The sequence below is a fragment of the Myotis daubentonii genome, chromosome 1 (assembly GCF_963259705.1).
Source record: "Myotis daubentonii chromosome 1, mMyoDau2.1, whole genome shotgun sequence".
Lineage (NCBI taxonomy): Eukaryota > Metazoa > Chordata > Mammalia > Chiroptera > Vespertilionidae > Myotis > Myotis daubentonii.
Genome location: NC_081840.1, coordinates 182,969,100 through 182,988,811, shown reverse-complemented (window position 1 = coordinate 182,988,811; position 19,712 = coordinate 182,969,100). Strand labels below are relative to the sequence as shown.

At 42.4% G+C, this 19,712-nt stretch overlaps 1 protein-coding gene across 1 annotated transcript in view; it reads left to right on the top strand.

Moving 5' to 3' along the window:
* FRAS1 (Fraser extracellular matrix complex subunit 1) overlaps positions 1 to 19,712 on the top strand; it is a 456,634-nt gene that overhangs the window by 250,789 nt on the left and 186,133 nt on the right. The window contains exons 19-20 of the mRNA XM_059667675.1: positions 4,646 to 4,786; positions 7,428 to 7,571. Of these exons, the coding sequence (XP_059523658.1) occupies positions 4,646 to 4,786; positions 7,428 to 7,571 (285 nt within the window). The remainder of the gene's footprint in view (positions 1 to 4,645; positions 4,787 to 7,427; positions 7,572 to 19,712) is intronic.

Here is a 19,712-nt window from a genome sequence, read left to right as displayed (position 1 = left end):
TTCTTATGACAGTACTCATACCGTATATCATAGAGGATTTTCATATTTACATCATAATTTGGGAGAGGCCTACCTCAAAAATTGGTTTGACATGAAAAGCCAGGAAATCTTATACGATATAAAAATACGCATGCTGGACTACTCTTTATATCATTAAGAGGGGGAAAAAATAAGTAGTGGTGTTTACTGTCTGAAATTTAAATAGAAAATTGAGCAAATCAAAAATGATAATATTTGTCTTAGGTAATTTTTTTTTTTTTTTTTACCAGAGTCAGGTCAACTGGACTTTACAACCATCTAAGGGACACTTTTAGTACTTAAGCAGCTCAGTTCTGCTTCTGCAGAAATATACTTAGCCATCAACTGGAAAGCTACTCTCTAAAAATGTAGTAGTATGTGGAGAAATAATTCATAGACCTTTCCAATCCTTTCCATATATACTATGTAATGAAGTTACTCTTCCTTGAAGGATCTTAGACTTCACACCAGAACGCTGGCTATGAAATCAGCATCCACGGAATGATCAGGCCTCATAAAAGTCAGTGAGATGGTGTGGACGTTTCCACCACCGGCACAGAGTTGAAGTTTTATAAGATTGTGGTAAAGATGCAGATGCGATTGCCTGTCTTTGCAGAAATAGAGCATGATAGAGAAAAAGGCACTTTGAGATGATGGTCACCTTTCCCCTCTGTGCCACATGGCAGTTTAACTAGCTGATTTCCCACTTGGCTCTTGAGCATTTCCAGTGAAGGTAGTTCTGAAGGCTGCCATGGTGATCAGTTCATTGGGGCGTATTTCTTTAAGGTCTAGTTAGTAGCAAAGGGACTTTCCCCTGGAATTTTTGGTCCATTGGTTTTCAATTCCATGGTCCTCTTTGCTTTCCTTATGTAATTCAGTAATATCTTTATTCACATTGATTCAGGTTATCACATTGACTTTGTGACCAAATGGAATGATATAAAATATGCTGTGTGCTCATAATGCATTGATTCATATTTCCCTAGTTTTCAATTCCACAATGAGATACTTTGATTTATTATTTATTAGGGGAGTATAACAGGAAGAACTAGGAATTTTAACCATCTTTTAAAGCCTAGTACAAACATATTGGCATTATTGAAGGAATATTTAAATAGAAAATATTATATTGCTTCTAATTGCTTCCTCCAGATCATCCTGGAAACTCGGTGTCAACAATATAATTTAGCTGTTACTGACATATTGCCAACTAACTTTCCACTGCATGCTGCTTCATTTGTGTTAAATGTGTCTTAAATAATGGGCTAATGTGTACCCTTTTAAATAATATTTGCTTAAATGTCAGTTTACCTGTTTGTCTTTTTTTTAAATATGTTTTTATTGATTTCAGAGAGGAAGGGAGAGGGAGAGAGAGAGAACTATCAATGTTAAGAGAGAATCATTGATCTGCTGCCTCCTGCATGCCCTCCACTGAGCATCAAGCCCACAATCTGGGCATATGCCAGGATGGGAATCAAACCATGACCTCCTGGTTTATAGGTCGATGCTCACTACAGAGCCCCACCAGCTGGACTACCTGTTTGTCTCTTAAAGAAGAAATATTTTTATAGTGATTCTGAAAATACTTAGGAAGAAAATTTCTAATCGTGTCTTGTGCTAATAGAGCTATTAACAAGGTCATCTAGGGAAAAAAAAGAAGTTATTTTAAATTGTGGTTCCAGCTCTGTTTTTTATATAGTAATAAAAACTGCTAAATAAATATAAAGCTCTACAGCATATTCAGGGATAATTCTATATAATAAAGAGGTAATATGCAAATTGACTGTCACATCCTCGCACAAAGCTGGCCACCCCCATGTGGGCACAAGGTGGCCACCACGAGATGGCCAGCAAGGGAGGGTAGTTGGGGGTGACCAGGCCGGCAGGAGAGGGCAGTTGGGGGCAACCAGGCCTGCAGGGGAGGGTAGTTACGGGCGACCAGGCCTGCAGGGGAAGGAAGTTGGGAGTGACTGGGCCGGCAGGGGAGGGCAGTTGGGGGTGATCGGGCTGGCAGGGGAGGGAAGTTGGGGGCAATTGGGCCGGCAGGGGAGCAGTTGGGAGTCAGCAGTTCTGGATTGTGAGAGGGATGTCCAACTGCCGACAGGGATTGAGCCTAAACCGGCAGTCAGACATCCCCCGAGGGGTCCCAGATTGGAGAGGGTGCAGGCTGGGCTGACAGACACCCTCCCCCCCATGCACGAATTTTGTGCACCGTGCCTCTAGTAATTAAAATATTTATCAAACAGGGAGGTAAGGGTACTGCCCTGTGGGAATGGGCCCTGGCCTTGTGTCAGGAACAGGCACCCCCCCCCCCCCCCAGGGCTCCTTGTACAGGTGTTAACCCTTTAGGTGATGGGTTATTGATGAGTCAAGGTGCTAGGCTGGAGCCACAGCTGCAGGGGAGCATTGGAAGGCTTAGGAAAGCAGCCATAGAGCAGCCATATAACAATAGTTTAATACTGTAACAGCCAGTACTGCTGGGCCAGGACAGCATGGCTTATTTCAGTTCCATGTACATCCAAGATTGTAGGTGACATTTTTGTTGGGGATTTGTTGAAGACTGCAGTAGTATAAAATCACATCCCACTCTTCCAAACTGTTCGTCTATAAGTCTTCTGGGCATTTCATAGAGGACTCAGAGTGGTGTCGCTGAGTTGGTGGATCTTGTCCATTGGACAGAACATGCCCTGAAATGCATGGGGTCATCTATATGGGTAAGAGCCAGTTCTTGTCTTGCTATTATATCCCCAGCACCTAGACTTTCTTGACAGATAATCTGTATATATAAAAGTGTAATATGCAAATCAACTGGATGGCAGAATGACTGGTCGGCTATGATGCACACTGACCACCAGGGGGCAGACACTCAATGCAGGAGCTGCCACCACTCCGCAGGCCCCGATCAGGCCAATCTCTCGGTCCCTGTCCCTGGCCGACAGGCTCTAATCACCTAATGGGGAACGGGAAACCTGGGGTGGGTGGCAGTGGATGCGGGCAGCACCAGGGCCCTGATCGCCCCACCGGTCACCCCACACACAAAGGGCAACCGTGGTGGTGGTGGTAGGGGGCAGGACTGGCTGCTGGCAGCTGAGGAAGATCGGCCCTGATTGCAGGCCAGGCCTAGGAACCCTACCTGTGCATAAATTTCGTGCACCACGCCTTTAGTCAGGAATGAATAAATGATTGGAGGTGAAGATCAGGCTATTTTCGTATTCAGATTTGGTAAGGCTAACAGATTAGCAGACAGTTGCTATTGGAAATACAGTTTGTTAGTCACATTCTGCAGAGGAGAGGGTACATTACTCCATGGAGGAGCCACACAGGGAAGCACCTGAGCCAGTCAGGAGGCGAGGGAGTGAGGAGGAAACATAGGCAAGAGCCTTTATTTAGGTTTCACTGGGAAAGAATAAGTGAGGCAGGGTAAACAGGCTTAGGAGTGGCTTGTCTGAATAATTCCAGCGGGCTCCAAGTGTAGGGCTGTCTGGCACCCAGCATTTGAGTGATTAGGACCAAGGGATAGTTATGATCCTCAGACAAGGTGATGGGGGTCTGGACTTTGGACTGATTAGTAGGCAGATGAAAGGCGTGCTCACAGGCTAGTCACCTACCATCTCTAAAAAGTGGCTAGCCCTGAAAGGGGCAGTCTCTCCAAGATCAGTAGGGCCCCTGATATCAAAGCATGAGAAACACAGAAATTAAAAAAAAGCATCTTTAAGACACTGGCCACACTTGGGAAATGGTGCAAATATTCCTTTTATCCTTAAAAGTCTGATGTAGGCAAGCAAAGATGTTTTCTTTCTCTTTGCTTTCTACATTTCTTTTTAAACCTACGAGTACTTGTGTAAAAGTGTTTACTGGTAATAATTATAGCTAAGATGTGTTAAACCCTTACTCTGTGTTTAGCACTAGCATAAGAACTTGACATGCATCAACCCATTTAGTGTCCACAACATCCCATGCAGAGTGTATAATTCATATTCTCATTGTGTATATGGGGAAGTAGGAGCCTTGAGAAATTACATAACTTATCAAGGTCACATAGAGTGGCTGTGTGACACTCTTATTCTCTGTGGTGTTCTCTGTCTCCCATTTATTTTATTCCAGATATTTGCTTGTGCCTCTGTTGGTGCGGCTAGTTTTGACAGTGCAAAACGTTGGCCAGTTCTCACCTGTGTGGTGCCATCAGAGAGTGGGCACCACATAAACCTTTGGGGGATCTGCGAGTAAAGCTTCCATCACCGTTCTCTTTAATTTTTGAGCAGCCTGATCAGCAGCTCGTTGTCTGGTGATGGTGGAGGAGCTGTTCTGGGGGAAGAAAGATCTCTTTTATGACTTCCTGCTCTTTACTTGACATTCTCTGAGAATGGGAACTTGGGAAGAAAGAAATGTGTGACTCTGCAAATAGTTATTTCTGCTTTGTGGCATTTGTGCCTTATTTAACCTGAGAGCCGCAGATGCTTGCTTCGCAGCACATGGCCTTTAGAAAGAAGTGTGTGAGATGTGTCCTTGGGAAACTGAAATGAATGTGCAGAATGTGTTTCAACCCAGGAGTGCTAACGGGAGAGAGAGCACCCACACTTGTCGTATGGCGACTTTCCTGATTGTCTGTTCTGCTTTGTCTTCCCAGCTTGTCACCAATCCTGTTTCGGGTGTGCAGGGCAGAGCCCGCACAACTGCACAGCCTGCTGGCCTTCCCATGTGCTGATGGAGGGGCAGTGCCTCTCCCAGTGCCCGGATGGGTACTTTAACCAGGAAGGCAGCTGTACAGGTGAGTATGTGACATGCTGGGGTATATTCCCTGTACCCCTGTTTTGTCTTCATAATGTGGCCAGACACTGTAATTAGAAACATTGTCATACCCATGGGACTAAGGGCTGGGTTGTAAGTCCCTATCTAGAACTCCTAGGAGTAAAGGGAACAAGAGAAATTCAGTTCTTCCAATAAGGAAGCATGGAGGAAGTGACGAATTAGAAGCACCTTACCCTGCACATACAGTGAGGGATGGGTGTGATGGCAGGCTTCAAGGCATCTGTGTAGGATTGGGCATTGGGCGTGACCTCTGCACTTCTCAGCCCCACTTCCCCTGGCTATAGCTTAATAAAGCAAAGGCAAGGGTGGTGGTGGTGGTGGTGGTGGTGGACATATATAATACTCTCACCAATAAAGAATTTTTAAAAATAAAATAAAGCAAAGGGAGAGGTATTTATTTTTTTCCTTGCCAGGTCCGTCCCATATGTGTTTTTTTGGGGGTTTTTTGTTTTTTTTTTTAAAGAGACCGTCCCATATGTTTTTAAGAATACTTTCATGTCTCAGTGACAGAGAGTCTAGAAATTACTACTTGAGATTAGTGTGGGGATTTTATTGGAATTGACAAAATGCTAAAATGTAAGCACCTCATTGTAGCATTGTGTTTTCTTGTATCTACAGAGGGGAAAAGAAGACTAAACACATTCTATCATGATGACTGTTTTATTTCTAATAATAGACTTGTTGACACCAGCTTATAGGAAAAAGCCCACTGTTATGAAATTGTATTACATGTATTTCTAGAGTCGGAAAGCATGTAGTAAATTTGTAAAATATTTTAAAGATAAATTAATACTTGTTAGATTCCTCTAGCCTCAAACTCCAAAGAGGAAATTTAATGTGAACACCGATTTAGATGATTGAAGATCAATATGATATTTCTTCTGAAATTTTCTTCTTCCAAGTACCTTTTTAATCTCTCTGGGCCCCTGATGGGTTGCTTTTCTTTAAACTCTCTGTCATGCTCAGAGGGGAGTATTTCTGGTTTGTCATTGGTGGTGTCCTTGAAAACCATCGTCTGTCCTGCACTTTCACACTAGCCCAGTGGTTTGTGTGTGTGAAGTGGTTTGGGGAGTAAAGTCTGAGTAGCTCTGACTCCTCTCTGCCTGTGCTTCTGCCTGCTTGAAGCCAGTGGGTGGATGGTACCACAAGCGCCAGGACCACCAGGTCACTGGAAATATTCTGGCGGGGAGGCAACTCGGCAGGTGGAAACCATCTTGAGAACACTAGTATCTCTGGGATGGGCGTTTTCAAAGTTCAGAGCCTCAGGCGTGTAGAAGGGGTGATGTTTACGCAAGCCAAATCAGCACTTCATTTTCTTACTTGCTTGAGATTATATATATATATATATAAAATCTGGAAACTGCAGGACATATATATTCTTTTGGTCTCTTGCCAGAAGAAGTGAGAAGCAGGTGATTTTACTTGAAATCCATGCCTTTGCTTTTCACCAGCTCTGTGCCAGAAGGGAATTCTTTGTCATCAGTTCCAGCAAGTGCTACCCAGCTCCCCTCCTCTTGGAACCAGACATGCTTAGACCTCCTAGTCCTTGGCAGAGAGATCCTCACATCCCCTTTTCTGTGCTCACTCCTGCTGCTGCCTTGGCAGTGCGCACGCAGCTGCAGCTGCAACCTGCTTTTGTTCCTTGCCATCCTTATCTTTATTGCCCACACCTACTGTGATTCACTTGGTTTTCTTCCAGTGTAGCGCCTTTTGTGAATTCGGTGTTTTTTCTGGGGAAAACATAACTTTGGCATGATTTTGTCTAAGGAATTGAACTTCAAACGTAGCTCATGATAACCTCCAGAAAGAGGGCTTTTTCTGTTCTCTGTACTTTAATGGAGTATTGCTTCTAAAACAGGCATCCGAGTTGTGCAACCTGACTAGTGAGAAGGTTCAGTATCCATTGTGGTAGAAGGTTTCCCCTTTGCCTGTCAGGAGTTTGTGGGAAGCAAAGTCTCCCTCTTTTCTTCGCCTTGCTGCCTTTGAATCCGGATGTTTTGGGGTGGGGGAGTTTTACCACTCACTTTTCTGTTTTGTCACTTTGATCTTCACTTCCTTATTTCCGTAGATGGGATGGTCATGCTGGCCCCCTTGAAATGTATGGCCAGTTACTCGAATTTTTATGGTTCTAGATTCCATGTTCTATTCATGGATGAAATTTTCATTGACTCAAAAAATGCATTCTCTTGGTCAGGCCTAAGGATACATCAGCTTGATCAGGAATCTTCAAAAAATTAGTACTGTTGCCTGAACAGTGTTGCTCAGTGGTTGAGCATCGACCTATGAACCAGGAGGTCCCAGTCAGGGCACAAGCACAAGTTTCTGGCTTGATCCCCAGTAGGGGGCTGCAGGAGGCATCCAATCAATGATTCTCATCATTGATGTTTCTCTCTCTCTCTCTCTCTCTCTCTCTCTCTCTCTCTCTCTCCCTCTCTCTTCTTCTCTCTGAAATTAGTAAAAAAATATATTTAGAAAAAGAAAGAAAAGATGAGCAGTATTTGAGTTCTGTTCTGAATATAATTTGTGTAGTTCATAAAATATTTCATGTATTTACATGCTGAGCTGCTAATTCCCATCCTCATTCTTGTTTTCCCCCCTAGAATGCCACCCCACCTGCAGGCAGTGCCATGGCCCATCCGAATCTGACTGCATTTCCTGTCACCCTCATGTCACGATTAATGGTGGAAACTGCAGGACCAGCTGCAAGGAAGAGCAGTACCTCAACCTCATGGGGTACTGTGCTGGTGAGTGATACCTCCTCAGAGTCTCAGAACCACTGCCAAAGGCTGGCGGTTCTTCATTTCAAGCTTTAAAGGCCCTTGTACCTGTTTATCAGCTGAGGAAGAGCTCTTTTCTCAGGAGACATTTATTTCACGTCTGGGAACTCATTTCACTGCTTCCTATCAGACGTTTAGTAAATAATAGTGGATTCAAATGGAATCTTCTAATAATACTCTTGCAATTTTTGAAAGAACTTAGAATCTCAGATGAATGAAGATTGGAGTCATGATAATATCATCTATGCACGTGGCACACTTTGGCTTACAATAGCAAAATGTATTTTCAACACAATCTCACTGAAGACTGCCTCCCTTTTGTCTACACTATCTCCTGGCTCTTGCTATGGAGAACCTTTGCCATCAGCTCCAGCACCAAAATTTAGAGAAATTAACACAAAAGCAAATCAGTTGCCTCAGGAGTTGGGTTTATTCCTCCTCATTTAGAACCCAGATCTCAAAAAGAACTACTAAGTTAGGAGAGCAGCATGAAGTTTGGATAATGAAGAAAGAGCCATACAGTGTCTGTGGTCATCCATTCATTCATGTAGCAAATACCTTTGAAAGTCCACTAGTGGCCAGATGCTCAGAATACAAAAATCTTTTTAAAAAAAATGCCGAATAAGACAACGACTCTGTTCCCAAAGAGCTAATAGTCTGGAAAAAGTAAATTATAGGCTAGTGGGTCATTATTTATTTCCTGACCCACTTTTCTCAATTTAGGAGAAATGTGAAGAGATTTGCTTGTGCAGCTGTTGTTTCAGCTCTGAAGGGCTTGCCTGAGAGGCATTTTGGGATGCTACTGGGCAAGTGGGAAAGATGAGAAAGCCAGAATCAGGTTGGATGCATGCTAGAGGGATTGACTTGGCTGTAGGGCTTGTCCCTGGACAGTAGGAGGTATGGCTGAGTGTCTAGATTATAACATGAACAGGCACATTGAGTCTGGGACAGCATTGATATTTCAGTTGTCAAGTTTGATGGTGAGGGCACAGCAAGTCAAGGGTAGTGCTTTAAGTATAGCCGATGGTGCCAGGGTCCTGGGGATTCCTTCCTTTTTGCACCATGACCTTTGCTATAGACATTGGGGTCCAAAGCCTATATCCTAGAAAGACTGAACTGTGAAGAGCAAAGTTGCAACAAAAAATGCTGGAATTTAGGGCAAAAACCAGTTGTTATATAAGTTCAGAGAAGAGAGAAGAAAAAGATATGGAAGGCATTGTGAAGGAGGTGGGACCTAAAATTCTCCCTGAAGAATAGCTAGGATTACATTAGACAGAGGGAGGTCAGGCAGACTTTCTGAGTGTGGTTCCACCAGGAGACAGGCACAGTGGAAGAGCATGTGGGCTGTTCACGGCCAGTGAGATCCAACTTGGCTGAAGAACATGGTTTGTAGTAAGGCATAGTAGATGAAACAGTTGGGAAATTTAAGTTGGAACTGAAGTATAGGAAACCCAGAATTTCAGGCCAAAAAAATTAGATGGAATTTTGTGGGCAATACAGTCATGAGAGTTTTGGAGAGGTCAGTGACTTGACTAAAATGGTGTGTTATGAGCAGGAAACGTGCATGCTGTGTGGGAGTTAGACTGGAGCAAGGCAAGATGAGAGTCAGAGAGAGGCATCAGAAGGCAGAATCTTCATTATGCTTTTCTATTTCCAACCTATTCAGTTGCTGGGGAAATTTTAAAAATAAATGTTTATATAAGGAGATTGGAAACATTTAATTTTTAATGAGCTTTGTTTTCTCCAATGTCCAGAGCTCTCTTTGAGAGTAAATTAGGAGTACATTAATTTTTTAAGGTTAATAGGGGACCATTAGAATAAAGAATCATAGCCCTGGCCAGCTTTGCTCAATGGTTGGAGCATCAGCCTGTGAACTAAAGGGTCTTGGGTTTGATTCCGGTCAAGGGCATGTACCTGGGTTGCAGATTCCTCACCCCCATTGGGGTCATGTGGGAAGCAACCAATTGATATGGCTCTCTCACATCTGTTTCTCTCTCTTTCTCCCCCTCTCCCTGTCCCTTCCACTTTCTCTAAAATCAATGGGAAAAAACCCTCTAGAGAGGATTAAAATAAACAACCAACAATGAATAAAGAATCATGGAACTGGGCTATATGACTCTAGAAATACCTATCCCTAGAAGAGCAGGTCCCACTAAAATAGCAAGAAGAGACAAACCTTGACTGTCCTTGGCATTAGGCATATTGAGTATTGGTTTTAAATAAGGTAACCATTGTCCAGTGCTTGGATATCCTTTGTTGAATAGAGACAGGTATATGAGTGTCTAGTATAGAAAAATTTGACCAGTAATTTCAATTGTTCATCCTTCAGAGAAGTGTATTGATTTCAAAGTTTACTTTTCAAATAAATATGTATCATTTCCAAACAACTCCCATTTCTCTCTGTAGCATTGTAATGCATTTGTTCATTTACTGCTTAATCAAATATTTATTAAGCACACGCTTCATGCCAGGCACAGTGCTTGACTCTAGGGATACAGAGATGGATAAGATATAATGCTTGCATTCAAGAAACATAGAGTGTAAGAAGGAAGGGGATGTGTGTTGAATATGATATTGCTGTGAATATGAGATAAGCCTGTGGGACAGGACTCCAACTCAGACCAGAGGGGGTGTGTGTGTGTGTGTGTGTGTGTGTGTGTGTGTGTGTATAGAGTGGATATAGAAAGCTTCCTAGAACATTTCATAACTGAGATGATTTTTAAATATTGAGAGGGGTTTGGAGATTTAGAAGGAAGAGCATTCCAGAAAATGGTCCAAAGAATATTATCTATTCAGGCACCAACAAAGAGTTAAGTAGAATGCCAGCCCTTAGCATGGAAGTGGTGGAACTTGAAGCAGAAGGAAGCAGAACCAGGTCATGAGGCCATTGTATTTTCTGTGTAAGGAGGACATACTTTGTTATCAAGGCTGTGGGATCTCTTGAGGGTTTTAAAGAGATTATGAAGGCAGATATTTTGTGGGCACAAATGGTCAAATAGTGGCGATTTAATACAGTGCCCCTCCCCCCTTATCTGTGGGGGAGGCATTCCAAGACCCCCAGTGGATTGTACCAAACGATCCACGGATAGTACTGAAATATATATATATATATATGTAATTTTTTTATAAATGCATACCTTTCATTTAAAGAAAGTGCTTTAAGACTTCTCTTTGGCATATCCCAATTGCCAGCATCACTACTCGTGCTCTTTGGAGCCGCCATTAAGTAAAATTAGGGTTACTTGAACACAAGACACTGCAATACCACAACAGTCAATCTGATAACCCAGATGGCTACTAAGTCACGTTGGGGCAGGTAACATATAGAGCATGGATATGCTAGACGAAAGGATGGTTCACATTCCTAAAGGGACAGTGTGGAATGGGCGGGGCAGTGTTGGATGGCACAAGATTTCATCATGCTACTCAGAAAGTCATGCTCTTTAAAATTTATAAATTGTTTATTTCTGGAATTTTCCATTTAATATTTTTGAACAGGAGTTGACCAAAGGTGACTGAAACTATGGAAAGCAGAATTGTGCATAGGGGGAGCTTACTGGAGAAGCAACAGAAATTCCTGATCTCTTAATCCTGGGGGCGGAGGGAGAAGGAGTTTGGTGGTTGATTTCCCAATTTCTGATCAAGTAAATTCGAGGAATGAGAGTACCATCTACCAATGGCCAGACTAGGAAGATAAGATGTTTGAATTTAGACACGTTGAATATGGGGTGACTATTTGACATCAAGGGAGAGCCATCCAGGAGGAGGTTGAAGACCCAAGTTAACAGGTGTTTTACTGGAACCACCAGGAGCTCATCTGCTATCTTTCTTTTACCCTGAACCTAATGTGCTGGAATGTTTCTTTCTTTTAACTGAAGTCTCGCTTTAGTCAGGTCAGAGTTAACCTCATGGAACATTTCAATGACTTTTATCTAAACTCAGGAACTTGTTAAGAAGAGCCTGGTGATGATCAACAAAGCAGAAGAAAATCCTCCCTAGGCAGTGCCATCCAGGGAATGTGTTTTCATCATTCTTGGGGAGTTCTGGCACAGTGAAGGCCCCGGGGAAGGGCCCTGTCTGTCCCCTCTATCATGTGTGAGATTTGCAGGGTGGTGGGATTTACTCACAGGATTTATATCTATCTGAGCTGTACCTGTGATCATCATCACAGACCTCTTAATTGCACTTGGCTGTTTAAAAAAGAAAATTACATCTAATCTATCACACAGACAAGAATAAACATATCCTGGGAACAGGTCCAATAACCTTAATGTGATTATCACATACAGAGATGTCATATGTGTGGGGATTTTTTTTTCCCTTTAAGTCTATCAAAGCAAATACACAGTTTGTGAGATTTAGACCAGGACTGAAGGTTTTCAATAGAGATAAATGCACTGGGGTGAGAGGCAGGAGTGGATAAGATTACAGAAGACATGGATAAGCATTGTGGAAAGCCAGGTTTTTTCTTCATAGATTTTTTTTCTTAGGATTTTGCACACATCTCAGCAACATTATCCAAAAATTCCAAAGTCTTAGGTGCTTCCTCCTTCTGTTTTTTTTTTCCAGCTAAATCTTTTCTCCTACTTATAGAATACGATAGAAATTAAAAAGAAAGCATGAGTGAGAAATATGCAAATGCAAAAGCAAAAAAGAAGCGTCTTGGACTTTGAGGCATGGCCTAGTGCAGTGGTCGGCAAACTCATTAGTCAACAGGAGAGCCAAATTTTTTAAACTTAAACTATATAGGTAGGTACATTGTTATTAACTTAATTAGGGTACTCCTAAGGCTTAGGAAGAGCCACACTCAAGGGGCCAAAGAGCCGCATGTGGCTCGCGAGCCGCAGTTTGCCAACCATGGGCTAGCTAGTGGAATTGCTATACTTTGAGTTCTTATGTAGAAAAGGAGATAACACTGAGAGTAATACTGTAGAGAGGACGAATGGAAAATTTTAAACAGCTGATTTGTTAGGGTGGTAGAATCCTGGGGGATTAAAATTTTGTTTGCTTATGCAGTAATTTTTTAAATACTCATTGGTTTTCTTCATAAATCTGAGCCAGAATGTAAGCAAAAGGAGACATGTCAGTAAAGAACTACTGCTCTGGGCATTTCCACATTGTAATCCATGGGACTATGGTTAGTAGGTGTTACATGCAAAACAGACTCCTGGCTACATAAATTTGGGAACCTCTGAGTTGAATAACTTAAGCACATTTCTTTATTGCGGGAGATCTCAGAACCTTAAATAAACAGGTGTGCATTGTGAATCTCTAAGATGAAGGAGGCTGGACATCATTTCCCAAACATTTAATTGCATATCCCTCCCTTCATTTATTATAGCCTCTCACAGAGTTAACTAGTGGTTTGCAGAAAAATCTTTGGAAATCCCTAAGTGATGTTAATATGTTGAACAATTTGTTGGCACTCTCTAAAGGTAAAATGAAATAATGAACCAGTCCTCAATTTGTGTGCTTCCTCCCTCCCTCCCTCTTTCCCTCTTCCCTCCCTCCCTTTTTCCCTCCATCCCTCCCTCCCTCCCTCCCTCCCTTTTTCCCTCCCTCCCTCCTTCCCTCCCTCCTTCCCCTTGGTGGGCAAGCAGAGGGTTTACAGAGGAGACTCTTTTGCCTACCAAAGAGCACTGAGGAACAATCAGTAATCATCCTCCAGTGTTGGGTCTGAGAAATGTTTGCTCTCTGAACCTGCGTGAAGCCATTTGTTGACTGGTGAGAAAACCTGTTAACATTTTTCTTCCAAATCATTTTAAAAAAGCCTTTTGAGCCCTTTCCATTTATTTCCATTTCCATTTTCTCCATTTATTTTCATCATTTCTGAAAGAGGGCCCTAAAAAAGGTAGTGCAAAAGTTGAAATGCAGATTAAAACAGCAACAAATTCTTATTTTGGAATAAGCTGCCATAACTACAATACTAAGTAATGAAAACAAACACACACAAAACCCCCCAGCTCAAGTTGAACGTAATTAAGGACCTGGGAAGGAGCCCTGTGCCAGCCAGTGTGCCAGCTCTCTGCTTCCAGACACAGTGACTTGCAGCCAGAGAGGTGAGAGCCAATTCTGTTTTACAGCAGCTTCTAGGTGCGGGGGAGGGAGGTTGGCACCGCCCTTCATCTTGCTGTAGCTGCTCCTGGGGCTGGAACTGGAAGACTACAAATGTGAAGCAGTTACTGCCTCATTCTGATTCAAAATCCTACCCATTCATCTCTCAGGGCCTGGCTCAGATTCCTTCCCCAAGAGTACCAGCTTTCTCTTGGTCTCTCCCACATTGTAATTCCTGGTGTGCTGATTATTTCTACCACTTACCTTGCACTTGTCATTGACTAGCGCCTGTTCTCTGTCAGGGATTGTTTCCCGGTGTCTAATAATAGGTGACTGTGCTGAGGGCTCATTATGTAACAAGCACTGTGCTAATCGCTTTGCATGCATTTTCCCATTTAATACTAGCAATGGTCCTCAAGATAGGTACTAATTTGATCTCCATGTTATATATGAAGAGACTGACATATAGAAAGGTTAAATAACTTGCTCAAAATGACAGAAATTGGAAGATAGAACCAAGATTTGAACCTAGAGAGTTACACACACTAGAAATTTGTGATTCTGCACTATAGAGACTTAACGATGTTTTGATTGGTGGATTAAAAGATGGATTGATACAGACTGGCATGAAGGTAGCTTGGAGAGACACTGTTGGGGAAAGTTGCAAGAACTCTGTTTTAAATGCTCAGGGAGCTAATGTCTGGTGAAATCACCTTCTAATGCATCATAAGGTAATTATAGCAAGGATCTGTCTCCCTAGTGTGACTCATTTATTTGGTTCTTATATCTTCTTTTTCACCTCCTACTTTATTCCAACTGGTCCTATTCTTCTATCTCTATATTTTTTCAATTTTCTTGTGTCTTCTATTTTTTTAACACTTGCTTGTTTATTTTCCTTATCTTCTTTTATTTGCAATGCACTTTCTTTCCTTATTTCTCATTTTGTCACCCTATCTCCTCTGCTTGAACTCTGAATTGCATATCCAATCTCTCTCTCCAGGACTTTCAATGACTGTCTCTTCCTTGTTCCCCCGATTTGTGTTTTACTTAAGAGGCCACCCTGTCAGCTGAAGGATGATCCAATATTTCAAGGCTTTTTTTTTCTTCTTGGAACTTTCCCTTTCAGAATAAAAGAACATGACCTGATTAAATTGGGCCTTCCTAAATTAAAACGAACTTGTATTTCATTCTTCATGTGACTTTTACTAAACACTGTCTTACCTAGCTTTGGTAATGACAGAAAGATCTTACTTATAAACTCTCAACTTGGCAGGGCTCCCAGTGAAGTCAGGATCGCTGTTATCTTCATAAGAACTGCAGGTCAGGGCTTGCATTGCAGAGAAGGTCTTTGAGGGTCTGTGCTTAAAGAACACAGCTGAATTTAGATTCCTAAGTAATCCTTTCAGTACTAAAGAGAGCAAAACTGCAGGGGCTGTATTTATCTACTTTTCTATATGCAAATCTCTGTGGTTTTAATAGATAAAATAGTGACAGATGGATGCATGATCATCACTATCAATGCCAGTTCTGATCTGATCTATTGCAGATATGTTTATTGAGCACCTACTATGTTCCAGGTCCTCACATACATGATCTCATTTAGTCCTGACTGCAACCCCAGGAGGTTGGTCCTGTGATTAATAGTATAGCCCAAGAGACTGAGATTGGTGGCATTAGTCAATTTACCAATTCTCACAGCTACTAGCAGTAGAGGTAGGCTTTGAAGCAGTGCCACTTCAGAGAACATATGTGGGTCACTCTGTCATCAGCCTTCATCACCTGATCTAGTTCCAATACGACCTTCTCTGCTTCTCGGCAGTCATACTCTTTACAGCTCTTTTTGATGTTTTGTCATCTTGCCCACCATGCCCTTTCCCTATGCACCCTCCACTCTTTCTCAGCTCACCTTTTGCTCAGATCAGTTTGCATCTTTGCTTTGTTTTTTGTTTAGGAGATTAACATAATCTGATTAAAACAACAACAACAAACTCACCATTTCTGCTCAAATGTCTGGTATTTTCTTCTAGATGCCTCTTTTCCCTCATTATTTCTCCTCCTCCTCCTCCTCCACCCCCTCCTCCTTTTATGTTTGTTGGGTTTGTTTTTGTTTTTTTTTTTTAGAGAAAGAGAGAGGAACATCAATGTGAGAGAGAAACATGAATCCGTTGTCTCCCCTAAACGCCCTGACAGGGGATTGAACCCACAACCTAGGTATGTTCCCTGACCAGGAATCAAACCCATAACCTTTTGGTGTATGGAACGACATTCCAGCCAATTGAGCCACCCATCTGGGGCTCCTCACTTCTTCCTTTGAGAAAGGAGCTCCATCATTCTGCCTAGGGGGCCCCTCATCTGTGACCCAGAACCTATCTGCCCCATCACCTCCATAAGCTGGTCCTTCCAGTCATTTATTTCCTCGTCTGGTTACTCATTTCATCTCCCTCTTTCTCTTCTTCCTCCCCATCCCCTTTCTTCTAGGACCTTAGTGTCTTTCACAACCTTAATGCGACCCTCGTTTCTGTTTCCTCCTTAGAGTCTGTCCCAGGTACACACCTGATGGTCATCTGCAGGCCCTTATTTTTATCTACTTGCTGGACAACTGATCCATAGGAATATCATACTCAAAAAACTTCAAAGAAAGCCCACCCCATCTTCCTTTTCCTGATCCACCCATCCACAAGGTCCTTTTCTTCCTTTGTCTGTCGTCTTGTCCACCTGCTGCTGATTTTTCAATCAGTGCAATTCAAAACACTTGAGTTACATCTAATCCCCCCCCCATTCCTACCCCATGCCACTATTCTAATCACTGCATATCCTGCAAACTGTCCTTTCCCAATGCCTCTTAAATGTATTCCCCTTTCTCTGCTAATAGAGAGAAACCTAAGCTCATCTTTCTCCTGAAGGCTCTGCCCCACTGAAGCTCTCCCTGCTCCTTTCTAAGAGAGGGTAACTCTTTTGGAGGATCTCCTTTGGCTTAGAAAACACTTCGACGGTGGGAACTTGTTGATTGTTTCCCATTGCCCACACATTAAGTACACATTTGTCACCCTGAGTTTCAAGCCCCCCTCTGTCTATGCTGGGTGCTCCCCACTCCCCACTGTCCCTCCTGTGTGCCTGTGCATGTTGTTCTTGCCTTCTAACTAGGATTTCTCAGCCAGCACCACTTACAAACATCAAATAAGCATACAAGTCTAAGTCCATTATCTAAAGGGAATATTACTCCCTTTAGATAAATATTCTCTGGTCCTCCTTTGACACCTATTGCATTTTAGGTATGGCTTTGTTCTCACATTAGACCTTGTCATGGGCATCTCAAAGGAATGTTCTGAGCCTGGCTTAATCTCCTGTCTCCCACAGTAACTTCCATAGTACCTCACACCCAATTGATGTTCCAAGAATGTTAATAGAAGTGGATATTTTTCTATCATGGAAGTAAACTAAGAGTAAAACATAAACTGATGGGAGGCTAGTTACATGGGCAGGAGTGGGACTCATGTTTCCTTGTTGGCAGCAAGAACTGGCACCAAAAATGAGACAAGAGCTTTGCTCGTATATCTGAGAGTGCCTCTTGCCCCCTCCTTTTTCAAACTGCGACTCCTTGGGTCTTACTGCAGCCTTCCCAACATGTGTGTGAGTTTGTTCACACTGGGTAGAGATAGAACCTACAGGTCAGGTCAGTCTATTGTAGTGGGTTATGTTTTTTATGGAGTCGGGAGGTGTGATTTTTTTCAGGGTGAGACAAAAGCCACAGACACTGAAAAAAAGGGAAGTTTTGTTTGATGGTTTTTGTACTAATCCAGAGCCTCCAACAAAAAAACAAAGAGTCCTAACTGGTTTGGCTCAGTGGGTAGAGCATCTGCCTGTGGACTCAAGGTTCCCAGGTTCGATTCTGGTCAAGGGCATGTACCTTGGTTGCGGGCACATACCCAGTAGGGAGTGTACAGGGGGCAACTGATTGATGTTTCTCTCTCATCGATGTTTCTAACTCTCTGTCTCCCTCTCTGTAAAAAATCAATAAAATATATTTTAAAAAAACAACAAAAAAACAAAGAAACAAAAAACCCACATGATTCATAAGAGCTCAGGGATGGGCTAGGGCAGTGATGGCGAACTTTTTGAGCTCGGCGTGTCAGCATTTTGAAAAACCCTAACTTAACTCTGGTGCCATGTCACATATAGAAATTTTTTTGATATTTGCAACCATAGTAAAACAAAGATTTATATTTTTGATATTTATTTTATATATTTAAATGCTATTTAACAAGGAAAAATCAACCAAAAAAATGAGTTTGCATGTCACTTCTGACACGTGTGTCAGAGGTTCGCCATCACTGGGCTAGGACCAAAGTCATGATCCAAAAGGGAAGAGAGGATGCTTCTTTCTACTCTGCCATCGTGGTTATTTCCCAGAATCCATCTGTAGTTATCTCATGAGTAACACCCTTTTGGTTTTAAAAGTGGCATCAGAATTCAAATTCCATGCATACTTCATGGGCCCTGAGTTTTGGTATGAAATCATTTCTTTTTCTCCTGATGAGGAATAGCTATGAGTGCTGATTATTTTAACAGCTTCCAAACACATTTAATGTGGTTGCATTAAGAACCTAATCGACTGACAGGTGATTACTAAAAATCTCACTGTGTGTCTAAATTTGTCTTTATAGGTCATTATTTATTAGCTAAGGAGTCACTGCCCCATAAAACCAACATCCAAAGCCATTGCTTCGACAGTACACATTTACTTTAATATCTTCAAGCTTTTTTGACTTTGCTCCAAAGATGTGAAATAAGTCATTTCACTGCCGTGTGCTTCCATCCATCATGATTGTGGGTAATCCTCAGTGATCCTTGAAGCAGAGCCTTTGTGATTTGAAGAAAGAACCACACAGCGATGACCACATGTCATTTCCTCACAGCTGCAGTGTGGCATATTACAGGATTTTGCAGCTGCAAAATATTAATTTTTTAGCTATTTCAATTTTTAGCACATCTGCATGCTGTGCATATTTAGGAAATGAATAGAATCCCTTGCTTGCTCAAAAACAAGAAATGTATTCATTTCAGCTCAAGCTAATACTCCATTTCCAGACTTCCTTGTAATGTGTTCGTTAATTTGTTTGTTTAAAGTGCTAATTCCCTGGGTTTGTTAGCGAACCGGCACATAGATAAACAACTGGAATTCCATCTGCCCTCCCCCATTCCCACCACATGCTTATGTTATACCAGGAAGCTGAAACAGGCCATCAATAACTGCATCCTGGGCCTCTTGTCTTCCCTTGTCACCCTTAATGAGTTTTATATTTAAAGACTTTTCACTGTAATTGAAATAGTGACAAATAAGGATTTACTTACTGAGTAGCAATGGGAGCGACGGCCTCCGGAATGGCACTGTTTTTAGGCATTTAATGGATATCCACTCCCCATTCAGACACATTTGAGGTTAGCCTCCTCTTTTGATTATAGACGGGGGCAGCGGGTGAGAGGCAAATGCCTTACTGCACAGATGGGGCTTTTAGGATGGGATGTTAATCTTGCAGAGGCTGCTGGGTTGGCGGGTTGGACACTCAGCTCCCCTATTTTAGTAACCGCAGTCCTGGTACAGATTAAGCAGTGACCGTATACACTTCCTCTCATGTATCCTGTGAAATTGTTCCAAATATCACCTGTGGGGAGGAATGGGCATGGAAGGTGGTTCTGGAGAAATTCACTCTGTGGTTTGTTGGCCTCCCCAGGGATACTGCCAATTGCAGGACACACTTTCTGACAGCTGTGCTCCTCCAGTGTGGGTCCAGCAAGAATATGAATTAGAATTTGTCAGCTGGTCAACGCCTACCAAGAAAATTCAAGACTTGCCTCTAAATCAGCTTAGTTTTTAGAAAATGTGCCCATAGATTTTACTGGGCCTGAAACCACTGGTGCCTTAGCAGTTCCCCAGGATACAGCATCACCTCCTGCAGTGCCTGGAGATGGCTCCTACCACCTCTTAATTCTGTTTAGATTATGTAATTAATGCATTGGACCAACCATGGAGATATTTCTCTTTGTTATCTCCAA